Source organism: Cimex lectularius, unplaced genomic scaffold (genome assembly GCF_000648675.2).
Source record: "Cimex lectularius strain Harlan isolate CLEC.00 unplaced genomic scaffold, Clec_2.1 scaffold86, whole genome shotgun sequence".
Classification (NCBI taxonomy): domain Eukaryota; kingdom Metazoa; phylum Arthropoda; class Insecta; order Hemiptera; family Cimicidae; genus Cimex; species Cimex lectularius.
Genome location: NW_019392763.1, coordinates 402,046 through 418,117, shown reverse-complemented (window position 1 = coordinate 418,117; position 16,072 = coordinate 402,046). Strand labels below are relative to the sequence as shown.

Genomic DNA, 16,072 nt, shown 5'->3' with positions numbered 1-16,072 from the left:
ATTCCCTAAAATAGAGTGCTTCGGTCCACTGCGGATTGACTGGAAATAGTGTGGATATGTACTCACTATTTCCAGTCAATCCGCAGTGGACTGAAGCACTCTTGTTCACCTCTCTAAAAGAGAATACTCTTTTATTTTTTACTCTGGGCCTAACCACGAAATCTAAATCATAACATTATCACTTTGAAATCAATTGAAATGTGACTATATATATACATGTGTGTGTGAATGTATTTATTTGTGTGAATGAGTATTGAAGGTGTTGTATTTTGCATGTGCTCAGGGCTGAAATGACCAAGCTGCCCCTTTAAAAAAAAATATATATACATATATAACTAAAAAATATAAAAAAATGTAAAAATAATAATATAATATTAATAATAGTGAATAATAAATTATCTGGGGTAATGACGGCTAAACGTTAAATCAAAAATCCCCGGATAATGAAATTCATTTTTTTAATGCATTAATTATAAGGTGAATTAAGAAGGCACGTGTACATAATATTACTTTTATTAATATGTACTAAATGAAAAAATTTTGATAATTTTTTTTAAACTGTAAAAAATTTCCAAAAGGTCAAATCGAAAAACGGTCTGCACATCAACGATGAAAAAGCGAATACTAAACGTGTCCCTGGGGCCTGGGGTACAAATTTGATTCCAAAAATACCCCCCCCCCCCACAACAACAGCGGAGTAGAAGAAGTATGTCGTTCTGGAATGATGTCCGTAAATGGGGGAAGGGATTAGTACATCATTCCAGAACGTCAATCATAACGAATGTGTTCAATGTAAACTGGAGAGAGTTTCATAGGAATAAGATCAAAGACGATGCTCTCCAAATCACAAGTGATAGTTTCTATGCGAAATATATACCATTTACCATAGTATTACACTATGGGAGACAGATACCCGTATAATGGAGATTTTACTGTATATCAACATATGCACAAAAATTTTAAAATTGTGCTAAATATTTAAAATGTTTTTTTCTCCATTTTATGTAAGTTTAACCAATTAAACCTATTGTAAACTTGAAGAAAGACAGAGGAAAAGAGCTTCTGTGAAGCTTTTTCAAGTAGATGAGTAGTTAAGGCGTCAGACTCTTGGCAAGTAGATCCTGTGGTTTTGGGTCCAATCACCATTGTCACCTCTGATTTTTTGGTCTGTAAGGGGAGCTGTGGCTGCAACAATAAAAAGTTAACACCCACAGTTCCCTTTCAAACATGAGTTTCTTCACCGGAAGAACACCAAGCCACCAGAATGAAACTAGGTAATTAGTAGAATAAGTGTGGTACAGGCTTCTACATCCGATTCATATGAATCTATCCAGAAAAAAAAGAAAAGAAAATTTAATTTTTTTAAATTTGATATATTGGGAAAATATATTAAAAAAACAACAAAACATTTTAAAATACAAAATTGAGTCAAAACAAAATAAAAACTAGAACATAATTGAACATATACAGCTAATAAGCGTTGTCTTTAACAATAGTAAAGTACTTAAACCAGTAATAAACTTAAAAGTAAACATTTCTGAAAAATAAGTATATTATTGAGAATAATAATTAATCACAGCTGTATTCTACCCAATAATGGTTTGCTTTGGATTTCTTAATTCAAAAACATTAATTACAACATATCTTCTTTTATTATGTTTTCCTAATACTTTTTTTTACAAAAGCCAAATAACAAACTAGCTTTCATTCATTAAGTTTATTTTATATATTTTTAAAAAAAATTTAATGTACGACAAATTACCACTCTTTATAGTTTCAATTGGTCATGTTGAAAATTATATCTTATAAATTTTATACACTTAAAAAAATTAAACTTTATAAACAATATAAAAATAAGACTTGACATTTAAAAAAGAAAAAACTTGTGTAGTTTCTTTTTGTTTGAATAAAAGGTAAAATTACAAAAAGAACAATTTGTCATTCAAACATTCCGCAGGCTCCTTGTGAAGACTTTCTCCGACGAGGCTCGCCAGTTTATGAGCGTACTGAAAATAATCAAATATAACAAAACGGACTGAAACAAACATCGAGTAAAATACCTGACAAGGAGCTGGTACTCTAACAGTACCACACCAATTATAATACATATGCGTCAGTTTAAAGCTTAATCTTTGTACATGATCTGGTAACATATTCGTCGTATTGTATATCACAACATAATGGGTCGGTGTGACTGTTCCCTGATTGGAGGAAAAAAAGTTATTGACGTAAACAAGAGAGAAAAGCATTGGAAATAATACCTGTCTGACATTTTGAGCTACAAGGAAAAAATCGTAGAAATTCCGTCGACAAACTGTATGATCTATGATAGTACCAGGTGGAGGATTTGAAAAATCATTTCTCTCCTGAAAATCCAGATCATAATTATTATAATTTTCTATTCAATATTATAATATTAATTATGTATAAAGTACCGTAGCAAAAATACGTGTATTTATTCTCTTTTGTACAATAACTACAAGGAATTTGGGGTTATAGTCAGGTGATATTCTATTAAAAGCCGAAATTATCTGAGGAATTTCATGATCCCTACAATACGTCAAGTCGCCATCGCCAACACCATCCCTGTACAGTATTATCTGTTCAGGATAGAACCCGTTTATCTGAGAAAAAAATCCATAATCAAACAACTTGTAATTTTTTTTATATTACAATGCTTACTTCTCTAAATTTCTGAAGGCAACTTAGCAAACAAATTTCCAGACCATCGATGAGCTCTACACCAGGTAATTGTTTGTAAATTTTAGAATACCATCTAGTAAGAGGTGTATTTAAAGACGCCACAACAGCACCGATGCTACTTGATTTACGACTAGTGTCATGGAAAGTGTCTAAGCCTATTACAATTGTCGATTTCTACAAAAAAATGTTAATTTACATACATAAACCATAATTATTATTTATTATACTGCAATCGGTGCTTAGAACATTATCAGTAATATTAATAACAATTACAATGAAACCCCTCTTTAACAAATATGATGTACCCATTTTTTTAAACTACAATTGTACAATAAATAAATAAAATAAATTGTCTTACTGAAAAAAAGAAAAAAAAATAGCAAAAGAAAAGTGCGGAGTAAAAAAATAAACTCAGAAGAAGGCGAGGATCGTCCCGGTCGGAAGGTGAGAAGAGATAAAAAAACTACAACTGTCTACCTGCGTATCATGCCGATCCCCTCCTTCTCCAGTGCGCACTGCCACTAAAATTAAAATTTTAATGAACCTTATCTAAATCTTTTTATGTAAGGTTTTGGTTGAAATGAAAAAGTTAGTGTCATGAGCTGGATTCGAACCTTCGGCTGGCGGTTCAAATTCTGCTCGTGACACTAACTTTTTCATTTCAACCAAAACCATACATAAAAAGATTAATTACTACAAATCTTGAAGGACACTCTGGATCAAATATGGTCTTGAAGAAAAAACAAATTCAGTTGTTTCTGCCAAGCTTTCGACCTATTTTAAGGTCATAAGGGCAAAACAATCTTAAAAATGTCTATAGATTGACATATTTAAATTTTTTACAGGTAAGTTGTTTCTAATTAGGACTGAGTCCGTCTTCAAGGAAATTTGAGATTGGTTGTAAAAAAAAACCTAAATTGTCAATCTGTAAACTTATTTAAGATTGACATATTTAAGTTTTTTACAGGTAGGGTTTCAAGGAAATTTGCAATTGGTTGAAAAAAAAAAAAATTGTCAATCTGTAAACTTATTTAAGATTGGCATATTTAATTTTTTTACAGGTAAGTTTGTTCCTGAGTGGGACTGAGTCTGTCTTCAAGGAAATTTGAGATTGGTTGTAAAAGAAACTTAAATATGTCAATCTGTAAATTTATTTAAGATTGGCATATTTAAGTTTTTTACAGGTAGGGTTTCAAGGAAATTAGCAATTGGTTGAAAAAAAAAAAAAAAAAAAAACTTGAATTGTCAATCTGTAAACTTATTTAAGATTGGCATATTTAAGTTTTACAGGTAAGTTTTTTCCTGAGTGGGACTGAGTCAGTCTTCAAGGAAATTTGCGATTGGTTGTAAAAAAAAACCTAAATTGTCAATCTGTAAACTTATTTAAGATTGACATATTTAAATTTTATTTAAGATAGACATATTTAAGTTTTTTTTACAACCAATCTCAAATTTTCTTGAAGACCAACTCAGTCCTACGGAAAAACTTACCTGTAAAACACACACACACACACACAAACTTTCTCATTTCAACTAAACTCTTACAAAAAAAGATAAATTAATTGAAAGAAGTAATTTGGTAATCAGACAACTAAATATAATGGACTTATCTATATCTTTATTAATATAATAAAAAAAGAATGTTTGTTTGTATGTAAGGTAATGTTGAAATCTACTGGTACCATATGATTTTTTTTTTTTTTTTTTTGACACGTTCTTTATGATCATAGACTGACATAGAAATAGTTTTGTCCTGTTATTATTGCGGTGTCAAGCAAAGATATAAAATTTTGTATATTACCGTGCATACCGCAACTTCGTTTCTTTCTAATTCCCATCGTTGCGATGCTCGATGAGAAAAGTGGGGGATTTACGCAAGGAGACATTTATACAGTATGTTGTGCCGGCACATCTAAGCGAACTGGCATGAAGTTGAACGAAACATCGCAGATGAATGAAAAACAGCATTTACCGTTTTAAGCAACACACTACTTCTTTGAACTTCAAGTTTAAAATTGAAAAGGCAAGAGCATGATATCAAGCTCAGAGTACTAAAAGAAGCAAGTGTGCGATATGATGGTCACCATACTGAATTAATTAGTTAACAGCTGGGTTAAATCAAAATTTAAACATATTTCATTATTTCTCAGTAAAGGAATTCGTGTAATACCTAGCAAATCTTCCTGAAATATTTTTGACTTAAAAAAGAAGAAAAAATGTAAAATTATTGTAACAAATATTTTTGCACATAGAAATTTAATAAGTTTTTACTGTTTACATCCAAACTAGAGGGGTTCCATTATAGAGGGGTTTAAAATGTACAGAAATCTTATCTTTTTTTTTTGCCAAATGCAAAAAATTTCCATTAAGAGTTGTTTTACTATATAAAGATTCAAACTGTTATTTTTCTGAATGCAGTTTCTTTACCACCATTTTGTTTTTTCAACAGAAACAATTATAAAACACATAATCTTTATATTATTTACTGTCTGGGTTTTGATATGCTAAGATGTGTATATCAAAGGTACGGGTGTAAAACTGAAAAAAAAAATTTCTCTGAAATCGAGATCAATGCTGTCCGGGGTGATGGTAAGTAAATAAATAAAAACTTAGGGGAGTTCAGTAGATGCAACAATTCAGGCGTTCACACAGCGCTCATTTCTGCATTCAAACCTGACATACTTATAAATGGGCTTTTTTTCAAAAGTACCGGCACCCCAAGGGTTCATATAACCTCATAGTTTAAATGTCCTCATTTAAAAAAGTAAAAAAAAAAAAAAAGGTTTGTCCCAACCTCTGGGCTTAAACACCACAATCCGACATATTAATTCAAATAATTCTTTTTAAATAATTTTTTTTTTGTAAAGCCCATTTGTATGTCGGCAGTTGGTTACATGTGGCGATTTAAGTTTACGTATTTATTGGAAAATTGATGTTATTTTATTTTAGACAATCAACTTTTATTACTCAAATCCAGAAACCGTCTGACAAGAATACAGCGAAAACTTGCTGACCAGAATCAGGGGCTATTGCATAAGTAAGAACATAGTTACATTTTATTTAGATAGTTATTTAGTTTTTATTTATTTAATTTTTATTTTTTTAAATTTTACGAGGGTTCACAACAACAGAGGTCATATAAACTCTCGGGGTGCCGGTGTTTTTGAAAAAATGCCCATTTGTAAGTATTTCGGGTGTGAATGCAGGGCCTCTGGATTGGAACCCGAGACCTTTACCTTACAGTGATGAGCGCCGTGTCAATACCTAAACCACTGCAGCCACCGACCCCCCCCCCCGCTTATTCTTGCTGGATTTATATATCAGACCGGTTGATCAGAAATTACACATCCAAAAGTTTACTTTATTTAAATTAATAATTTAGTCAACTAGTGCATTAACAAGCTGTACGTATTAGGACATAAGTAATGTTTCTGTTTTTAAGTTCTGTATAGGATGTAGGATTTTTTTAGATCTAATTTTTCATTTAAAGTGAAGGTATTCTTAAGATTATACTAACTTTTTAATTACTTTTATCAGCTTTTTAATAATTTTATAATTACTCAATTAATCAATACACAATTTTTTCAAAACGAAAATTTTTTGTCACAGGCGGGATTTGAACCCACGACTTTCGGCTAAATACACTGCTGCTCTACCACTTGAGCTACACAAATTTCTCACTTTGATTCCCCATTTATTCCAATTGTAAGCAAATCACGACTTCATAAAGAAACACTTTTATTAACAACTGTGCTACATTAGCGAGACTGTACGATTCACTGGAGTGAATGTTTTAGATTAATACTAACTTTTTAATTACCTTTATCATCTTATGCTTAATTTTAATTCAAAGTCACGGTAGCTCAAGTGGTAGAGCAGCGTATTTAGCCAAAAGTCTTGGGTTCGAATCCCGCCTGTGATACAAATTTTTCATTTTGAAAAAATTGCGCATAATTAATTGAATAATTATAAAACTTAAGATTATATTATTGGCTGCTATACTTACAACTGGCATTTTTACAGACCATAGTGTGCCACCAAGTTTACAGTTCATTTGCAAGAGAATTTTTTGTGTAATACTTCTCAATTTATCTTGCCTGGATATGGTTCTTGTTTGAATCACCTTAAAAAAAAAAAAAACTTTTAGCTTTTTTTCATCTTTTAAAACTTTTCTAAAATTAAAAATAATTACTTGCGAAGGCACAGGTTTGTCAATGCAGCACAGTTTTTTTACAGCACTATATTTATCCACACGAGCATTTGGAAACACTATAACAGTGATCTGAGTTTCATTTCGCAGTTCAGAATGAAGCGTACATATATAATTCTGAGTGCTGTCATTCTGAATAGTACAAATGCGCGGAGGGAAAACTTTAATGCCAATTTGAGGAGCGCATTTCATTACCATTTGGACGAACTCATTGATCTTTCTTTCATCACGGTGAGTACACACAATAATCCAATGTCGAATTTCAATCTAAAATTAAAGAAGTTACTTTCCAAATGAAAATATGAATAAACAAATAAAAAATATTAAAAAACATACAGCAGTAAGAACGGGGCTTTGGGAAGCCATTTTAGACCATTCTGCTGAATGGTTTCCTTTGTGGACGGCGTTATTGCCAAAATAAATATCTTCTGGCATAAGTACACGCCCTTGCAATGGAATTGAATCATTTTCTAGGCTTAGACCCCAATTACTTAGAAGTTTCATAGTATCACTATTACCTAAAATTATATATATATTAATAAAGTTCTATTTGTAATAAAAATTTAAAAAAATCATTCACTGTTTATATTTCGGATAAATTCACGAAGGGCATATTGCCTCTGGCCAGGTGAGATTCTTGTATACTGTGCAACATCCTTCATAACTCTCATGTCAGCGCGCATTTCATCCGTCAACCCAGAGAGGTAACAAAGCTCAGGTATTAAATCTACCATCGCCATTTCAGGCTTATAAATAAAAATTTGATTATTTATTAATCTATTAGTAGAATTTTTTATTTTAAACAGCATACCTGTCCTTTAATTCGACTCTTGACCCTGCTTTTTAATAAAGGCTGGCTATAATCTGTAATCTTTATGTTATATTGTTTTTCATAATAGTTAGCATAGCTCATCTGCAAAACACCCACAATAATTGTAAATCTGAAAATGTATTTTGTAATATGAATATAAAAATGAAAAACCTGTGAACCGTCATTATAAGGAAAAGTGTTCTGCGGATTATGATCAAAATCGATATCATCAACACGATAAATCTTATTATTGTAACGTGTTAGGACGGAATTTCCGACAATCGCATTTATAAATACTTCTTTCCATTCTGCTCTGTTGAGTTGCATTATATCTTTCCTGAAATAAGTAATTTATCAAATTTTTATACTTATTACCAATCTTTCCTATACGATTATATTTAAATTATCTAACATGTACTGATGGACTGTTTGAGTCCTTAAAACCCGATGAGACGCATCACAGCACAACATCAAACCACCTTCAAAATCCTGAATCGAAGTTATATACCCAGGCCATATTTCTAATCTGAAAAACAACAAAACAACATTTTAGCATTGGTATTATATTTAAAAAAAAGTTAGTAATTTGTCGGTTTTTTTTTTTTTTTTTGTTTGTTTACACAATGCCACCCTTTTTCCCATGTTTTTTGACTCAAGCATTTTCCTACAGATTTGGGCAAAAATATAGTTTCTGCATTTATATTCTGGGGTAATGTTATTTATCCTTTCTACAATGCTTCGACAGTCTGTGAGAATACAACATTTAAAATCACCCAATTTTCGTATGTAATCGAGAGCGCTATCTATCGCAATTAGTTCTGCTGTATAAACAGACATTGAAGTTGGAAGCGAATGTTGTTTCTTGTATTGATGTTTAGGGTCAAAAAGGGCATAACCTGTTTTGCCATCGATGGAAGAGCCGTCAGTAAATATGTACACATGTTCCGGATATATCTCATTAATGTCGGCTAGGAATTCTTTTTTAACAATATGAGAGTCGAGCTGGGAATAATTTTTAAAAAATGTTGTGTCGAAATTGTTAATTAGTACCTCATACTCCATCTGATACATGGGGTCCACAGGGCTTTTAAAAAGGGAGTAGATGAAAGGAACGGACTGGAGTAAGGCCGACACTAGGATGGGGGATTTATTTTTTTGGTAAAAGGTTGAGGTTAGAACTTTTTCAGTGAGTGTAACTATTTTATTAAATATAGGACTTTCCTGACAAAAAAGTTTGATAAGGAAGTTGAACGCTAATTTTTTGCGCCTTATTTCCAGAGGGGACTCACAGGCTTCGGCTTCTAACGCAACTATGGGGGTGCTTGGTAGACCTCCAAGAATTTGCCTTATACGTGCATTCCGAAGTGTATCAATTTTCTTTAAGAGCGATTGGGAAGCTGCTCCATAAAAAATAGTCCCATAGTCGAATACGATCGTATTGAGGATTTGTAATTCAGCATAGCTATCGTCGGATCAGCACCCCATTTATTACAGCACAAACTCTTTAGAATTCATTAAAGTCACTAATTTCGTGGTCCGCTTGACCAATTAATATATTACAATTAATTAAGGTTTTTAGTTGAGATAAAAAAGCCAATAGCACGAGCGGGATTTGAACCCATGATCTTCGGCTTGATATGCCGCTGCTCTACCACTTGAGCTATCGTGACCTCTATCCACTCCGACACCAACTTCCCATCTCAACCGCAAATTCCGAAGGTGCGGTTGAGATGGGAAGTTGGTGTCCGAGTGGATCGAGGTCACGATAGCTCAAGTGGTAGAGCAGTGGCGTATCTAGCCGAAGATCGTGGGTTCAAATCCCGCTCATGCTATTGGCTTTTTTATCTCAACTGAAAACCTTAATTAATTGTAACTCTTTAGAATGTTAAACAGCTGTTCCCCTTTCAACAGCAATTGTTTGATATGTAGATTCCATGTCAGTTTTCTATCTAAATAAAGTCCCAAGAACTTGGCATTGAATCTAACTGGGAATTCATAATTCTTAGGTTCTCTACATCTCTTAGGTTTATTCGCCGTTTTTTAGAAAAAGGACAGAGAAAAGATTTTTGCTCAGAGATTTCCAAACAGTTTGCGTCCATCCAAACCTTCAGATTCCCCAGCGCTCTATTTAATTTGGCTTTACTGCTTTCAATTGAATCTTCTACAGCGTATATACAGATCTCGTCGGCGTATTGTGTCCTAAGACGTAAATATTTACATTGTCATACGCTCTACTTATGTCCAGAAATAGACTCAGGGCGCATTTTTTCTCAGCAAATGAGATAGCCATATTGGCTGGCTGGAAGCTTAGAATACCGTTCCAGCAACCAATGTAATCTACATTTTATCATACGTTCGTATGTTTTTTGGGCACATGATATGAGAGAAATGGGTCTGTACAAACTTACAAGATTCCGTGGCTTGTTTGATTTAGGAATAGCTAGAACTGCAGTATTCTTCCAATCTTTTGGAATATCCCCCTTCAACCAAAACTGATTGAATAAGTTTAAGAGTTTGAGTTATGTTCGGGAGCCTACTGAGCATACTATAGTGTATGTCATCCATGCCTGGAGCGGTTATTTGTATTTTTCAACGCATTTTTAAGTTCTTTATGGGTAAACGGATTGTACAGCTCAGGACATGGAGAATATCCATTCGAGTATTCGTTGAAATTATTTTGTGGGCCTGAGGGGCATTGATTTGCCATGAATTCTTCCAGCCATTCTCCCTCTACAGTTGGGGAAGTGCTTGGGACTGGAATGTTTTTGAGTAATTTAATATTTGCCCATATTAGTCCGGATGAAAGTAAAAATTATTTATGTGAGTTCTATCACATATTATAATAATAAGCTTTTTTGTTTTTTCAATACTTACTTGTGAGCTGGTACACTTTTGTTAGCTTTTGGGTCGAAATAATGTTGGCCGTGTAACACTAGTCCTAAATTATGCATTATCTTTCTAAACAGGAGATTATAAAGGTGAATCATTTCCCTGTGTCCAGTGTATAATTTTTTAACAAACGTAATCGTAATGGTGACTGGTGAATTATCTGAAGGCAGGTTAGCATGGCCGATGGTAGCCTGATACAAATTAAGACAATCATGTTCACAAAATTTTAACTGGCAAATTTAAAGAGACGGTTTATCTACTTACAGTTTTAGGTAGCTGAAATGGCAAGTAGAGCACGTGCCCGTCGAAAGATTTTACTTCTCCGATTACATTTTGCATTGTTTTTAATAATTCGAATCTGAAATGTTTTGAGTCAACTTCAGGTGAGTAACGGACATCGTATTGAAAAACACCTTTGCCTTGTTCCACTTTCAATCTAATGTAGTTACAAACCACATCGATTCTAAATAAATAAAATAAAAATATTAATATCCAATTGTCACAAAGAGTAGTTCATTCATAGATCTACTTAGTCCCAGATGATCCAAGCATAACAACAGGTTCAATATAACTGTCGTCTGACGCGCTCTCTTTAACTGAAAGTTTAGACATGCTTTTCTCAAGTGAGGTCACAGGTTTTGGTAAAGGCGGTTGACTCTCTTCTTTTAAGGATGTTGGAGATGAAGTCCTGAATAAAATATCAATTAAGCAAAACAATTTCAGCGATGAAAATTAAAAATGCTTACATCCGAGACATTAATTTGGCCCTTCCGAACCCTCGCCTTGGCAATGCCTCTTGAGGTGTACTACTCGCAGTATCAACTTTTGGTTCAGGCTCTGTCTGAGGCGGTTTTTTGTCTAAATCTGATAGGAGGCGGGCAAAAAATGCGGATCTACCCATGCCAGCCATCGCTGGCGGGCGTTGAACACCCATCGCCTCCTGAAACAATTATACAGTTAAAAATAAACATGGAAAATATATTAACAATCCCTAATGGTAATGAAAAATTGGACAAACATTAATATTTATATACATACAAAACCAGGACTTCTATTTAAATATTAGAAATTTCTTTTAAATAAATGATAACTAATTAAATAAGAAGGCACCAAATAGGAACCAAGAATTAGGAATAGGAACCAGCAGACTCTAAAATATCACATTGAAGAAGAATATTCTTTGCTTTTTATCTCCAAATGTAAAGCATCAAATGATATTTAAATGTAATATGAATTGAAATCCTTAAGTTAACAGCAATCTTGGACCTAATCAAAAGATATGATTAAGGAAAGGACTCAAAACGAACCTAGAAACAAAATTCTATTGAAAATGGAAAGCATGAAATACAAGACAGTCTGGAAATTAATGGACTTTGTCTACAGCATGAAATGAAAATTAATTTTAATTAATTATACTTTTTTTTATCTAAGTAAGTGGTTGAGATGAAAAAGTTAATGCCACAAGCGGGATTTGAACACATGACCTTCGGCTGGACTCTGAGTGAATCAAAGTCAGCCCAAGTGGTTAGAGCAGTGGTTTAGGTTCGAATCCCACTCATCATACTAACTTTTTCATCTCAACCAAGACCTTAGAAAAAAGTACAATTAATTAAAATAATTAATACAGTCAATTACGACTACTAAACATATATGCATTATTATGCATCCATAATATGGTAATGTAAAATAAATTATGTTTACAGAATTAACTAAATAAGTTTATTTCGATTAAACTGCTAAAATTGAAATTTTTAAATATTACCAATTAGACATTCTGAGAGGCACTGCAGAAACAGGGAATTGAGAGAAATACAGCTGAACTAGAGGTTCAGTAAACCAAAATTTATCAACATCAATATCTACTACTGTCAAATCAATAAATAATAAAACCTGTAAGATTCATTTCAAATATAATTTTTAATTGTGAAATTTTCACTTAGGTGAATCTAGTATGGTCATTTTCCCTTTATCAAGAATGTAGCACTTGTTGGTATAATGCTTTTTTTCTTAAACCGCTTGCGTTAAATGGAGTTGAAATGCCTTTCTCTGAAGAAGAGAAATATCTTTCATAGAACCAACCACTAAAATAAAATCGAACAGAGGGCAAAAATTGTTATGGGTATAAATGCCTTTGTGGAAAAAGTTGGGGTCTAAATTCAAAGATGTTCCTGTGGTTATGCACAGCAGTTGTTGGACCCATGATAGCTGGGGTGGTTTGCTGGAGAAAAAGACATTACAGCTAAGGGTGGTCAGCATCCTTTGTATCTGAGCATCACTAGGGCAATGAGAATGACTTTCCATATAAGTCCTGAATTTTTTAGAAATTAGGTGTCATAAAAGGGTTCAAGGCTAATAGGTGTCCTAAATTCAAAACTGAAAATACCCTGCAAACAAGGTACCAGCTTTGATATTGATGATTACGTTGATGATTCCAATCAAATGATCAAAGAAGCCAGAATCTCCATAGATCATCCTCATTGCGAAAAACCAATTAACTTGGCATAAACAGCCCCAATTATATCCTGGAAAAAATTAAAAGGAAAAATGCAATCAAGAAGCAATGCAAAGGCTAAGACTCCATCACCTCAAAACCATGGTGAATCAGATACAACAAGAAATCAAAGAAGAGCTAGGCACTCCCGAGGACAACACCTTATGGAAAGCCACCCGACAACTTGTTACAAAACAAACAAAACGAAATCCTTGTAATTCGACATAATTGTACAACTTTAACAAACGATGAAGACAAGTATAATGCTTTTTTTTTTTTTTTTAAGAATTTGTCATGCCCCCTAATTTCCTCGGTTGAATTGCTGGTTCCTTACATAGAGCCTTCAGAAATCAAATCCCTTCTCAAACAATTACACACGAAGAAAAGCCCAGACCATGACAACTTTCCAGCAATACTTTTTAAAACCCTGCCACACAAAAGAATCCCAGTAATAGTTAAAATATTCAACGACTGCCTTCGCACTGGTTATTTTCCAAATCGTTTATAGAGGACCATGTACCTCATCACCAACTTGGATTCTCTCCAAAACATTTGGTCACAAGTTTACAGAATTTGGGAGGATATTGTTAAAGGGTTTGAGGAAAAAGAAGACAGGTTGTCTTCTTAGATTTGGAGAAGGCATTTGATAATCTGACTCCAGGGATTAAAATATAAACTGAAAAAATTTGGCGAAATAACTTCTTGAAACCCTCTTCTCCTTTCTAAACAACAAATCCTTCCAGATCAAAACAAATGGGCAAAAGTCAGTAGCCCGAACAATAACAGGAACTCCACAGGGATCATTGCTTTCTCCCCTTTTATTCAATTTATACCTCAACGACATTCCAAATAGTCCAAACTCAAAAATTGCCACTTTCGCCGATGATACATCCGTTTATGCTAGCCATTCAAACACTGATGAAGCCCATAACATAATCTAGAAGGTGCTTGACAACGTACAAGTACCTAAGTGGAAAGTGACACTCAGGTTAAAAGTGAAGCGAAAATATTTACTCCTCGCTTCCCAAAGGAGCCCAAACTAAAGCTAAGAATACATCAAATACCCTGGAATTACAAGGCTCAGCGGTTAGGTACCTTGGAGTTCAGCTCAATCACAGACTCTCCCATAGAGAGACACATAAAAAGAAAAATTGGGGAATGATTTTGAAGACTTGCGCAACTCTATCTATTCTAAATAAAAGATTCAAGATAAAAACAAATTTTGTATTATAGTCTACACATCACTTCTATACGCCAGCGAAATATGGAGAGCAGATGTTCCTTCTATTAATAAAATTCATGTTGCAAAACAAAGTTTTTAAAATGTCTGTTGATGCTCCCTGGTTCATCAGGAATGAACAACTCCACCGAGAATTACAGATCCCCACCATCCTTGACTTTATCAGGAAAAAATTTATTAAATTCCACCAAAATCTAGAGACGGTGAATGGTGCGAAACACTTTTCTCTAGGACTGAGGATTTCTCACAGACTGAAGACTTGCCTACTTCAGAACAAACCATGATATCTATTATTATTATTCTTAATCTAATATGTGTTAATTTCAAATTTTAACTGTGTAAAGAACTATCTGCGCTTTAAAACATAACTGTGATATGCGATATAATTGTAAATAATAGAACTTAATAATTATAAAACCAGAATGCTTGGTCTTATTATATAAATAAAAAAATTTAAAAATAGGTGTCCTCATCAAAATTTAGACAAATTAACAGCCTCTTAATTGCTGTTCTGGTACCCAGACAGGGGTAATTTTGTTGTTTCCCTCAGGTCTGACACTAATACAATTCCAAACGACTTTAGACTTTACCACCAACGTAATTTCGGTCAGTGTCGCCTGGCTATCCAAGTGGATTCTGCTGTTAACGGTACGATAGCCTTTTTAATCTCAAGTGGCACAGTGTTCGATAGCCACAGTCTCAACACGAAAGACAGGCGTATCGCCCCATTGTTTTTCCTGGCCTTAAAATAGCTCGAAAAGCTTGGCAGTAACAACTGAATTTGCTTTTTGTGCACAAACCTGCTTCAAAACAGTGTTCAAGAGTGAGAAAGTGTTTGATATTTCTAACATTGAAAATATTGTTTTAAATGTTGAAAAAAAGCTAATTTTCACATGGAATGAACCAGAAATCGAGTAATTAAAAGTTTTAAAGTTTAATCAATTGACTTTTTTATACTAGTCCCTATGAAACAAACAAAACCATTATAAATTGTCAGAAATATGTTCCAACAACTTTAAACAGAAATAGAAAAAACAATTATTTTTTAAAAAATAAATTCCAATTATATTTTATAACAATTTCTGCATGTTTTAAAGAAAATATCAATGTATTTAATTAAAAACTGGTGCAAGCTACCTGCGGTTCTGGCTCTGGGGGTGGCTGCTCCAAATTCTGCCGCTGGAGGAGTTTCCGAAGCGCTTCTCCTCTTCCAGCCCTATTAATTTTATCACCCATTTTTTGAAGTATAAAATCTAAGATCTAGAAATAAACTTAAAAGGAAAAATATCAATACTGCTTTGAAAACACAAAAACAGTGAGTATATTGAATATTCGGTTAGTCATAAAGTTAGTTATAAATTTTTCAAATGTAAGGAAAGTAAAACTATAAATGTTTATTTATTTAAGAGTATTAAATTCAGCATGGTACACAATAGATAAAAATCTAAATCTCTATTTTTTATTTTTATGTCCTCTGTTTACATCGCGATTGATACCTTTTGGAATACATCTTTAATTCCATAATTTTAGTATTAATAATAGCCCGAGTTACAAATTCATTTTATTATTTATTGTTAGTATTTTTTTTAATTTGAGATGTAACTTACCTAAATTTTAAATTTCAGAATAGAGATCACATGCTAAAGCTTGTCAGTTAAAGGCGAAACAATTCTGGTTAGCACACTGAAAACTGTGTTGGTGGAAACAAGGAAGTAGTGGGAAACAGTA

At 33.2% G+C, this 16,072-nt stretch overlaps 1 protein-coding gene across 2 annotated transcripts; it reads right to left on the bottom strand.

Moving 5' to 3' along the window:
- Positions 1 to 1,405: 1,405 nt before the first annotated feature.
- LOC106670061 (piwi-like protein Ago3) lies at positions 1,406 to 16,062 on the bottom strand. Of its 2 annotated transcripts, none has more exons than XM_014400065.2 (18): positions 15,952 to 16,062; positions 15,482 to 15,615; positions 11,360 to 11,553; positions 11,143 to 11,301; positions 10,878 to 11,076; positions 10,599 to 10,804; positions 8,137 to 8,250; positions 7,896 to 8,061; positions 7,725 to 7,826; positions 7,494 to 7,659; positions 7,250 to 7,431; positions 6,896 to 7,180; positions 6,710 to 6,826; positions 2,683 to 2,877; positions 2,436 to 2,624; positions 2,262 to 2,366; positions 2,061 to 2,201; positions 1,406 to 2,006 (listed from the first exon to the last, which is right to left on the bottom strand). In XM_014400065.2, exons 2-18 carry the CDS (start codon positions 15,578 to 15,580, stop codon positions 1,920 to 1,922), a joined length of 2,706 nt encoding a protein of 901 aa, XP_014255551.1. In that variant the 5' UTR covers positions 15,581 to 15,615; positions 15,952 to 16,062; the 3' UTR covers positions 1,406 to 1,919. The 2 variants fall into 2 exon arrangements, with proteins under 2 accessions (XP_014255551.1, XP_014255559.1); XM_014400073.2 differs by having other exon boundaries at positions 15,482 to 15,604.
- Positions 16,063 to 16,072: the final 10 nt, after the last annotated feature.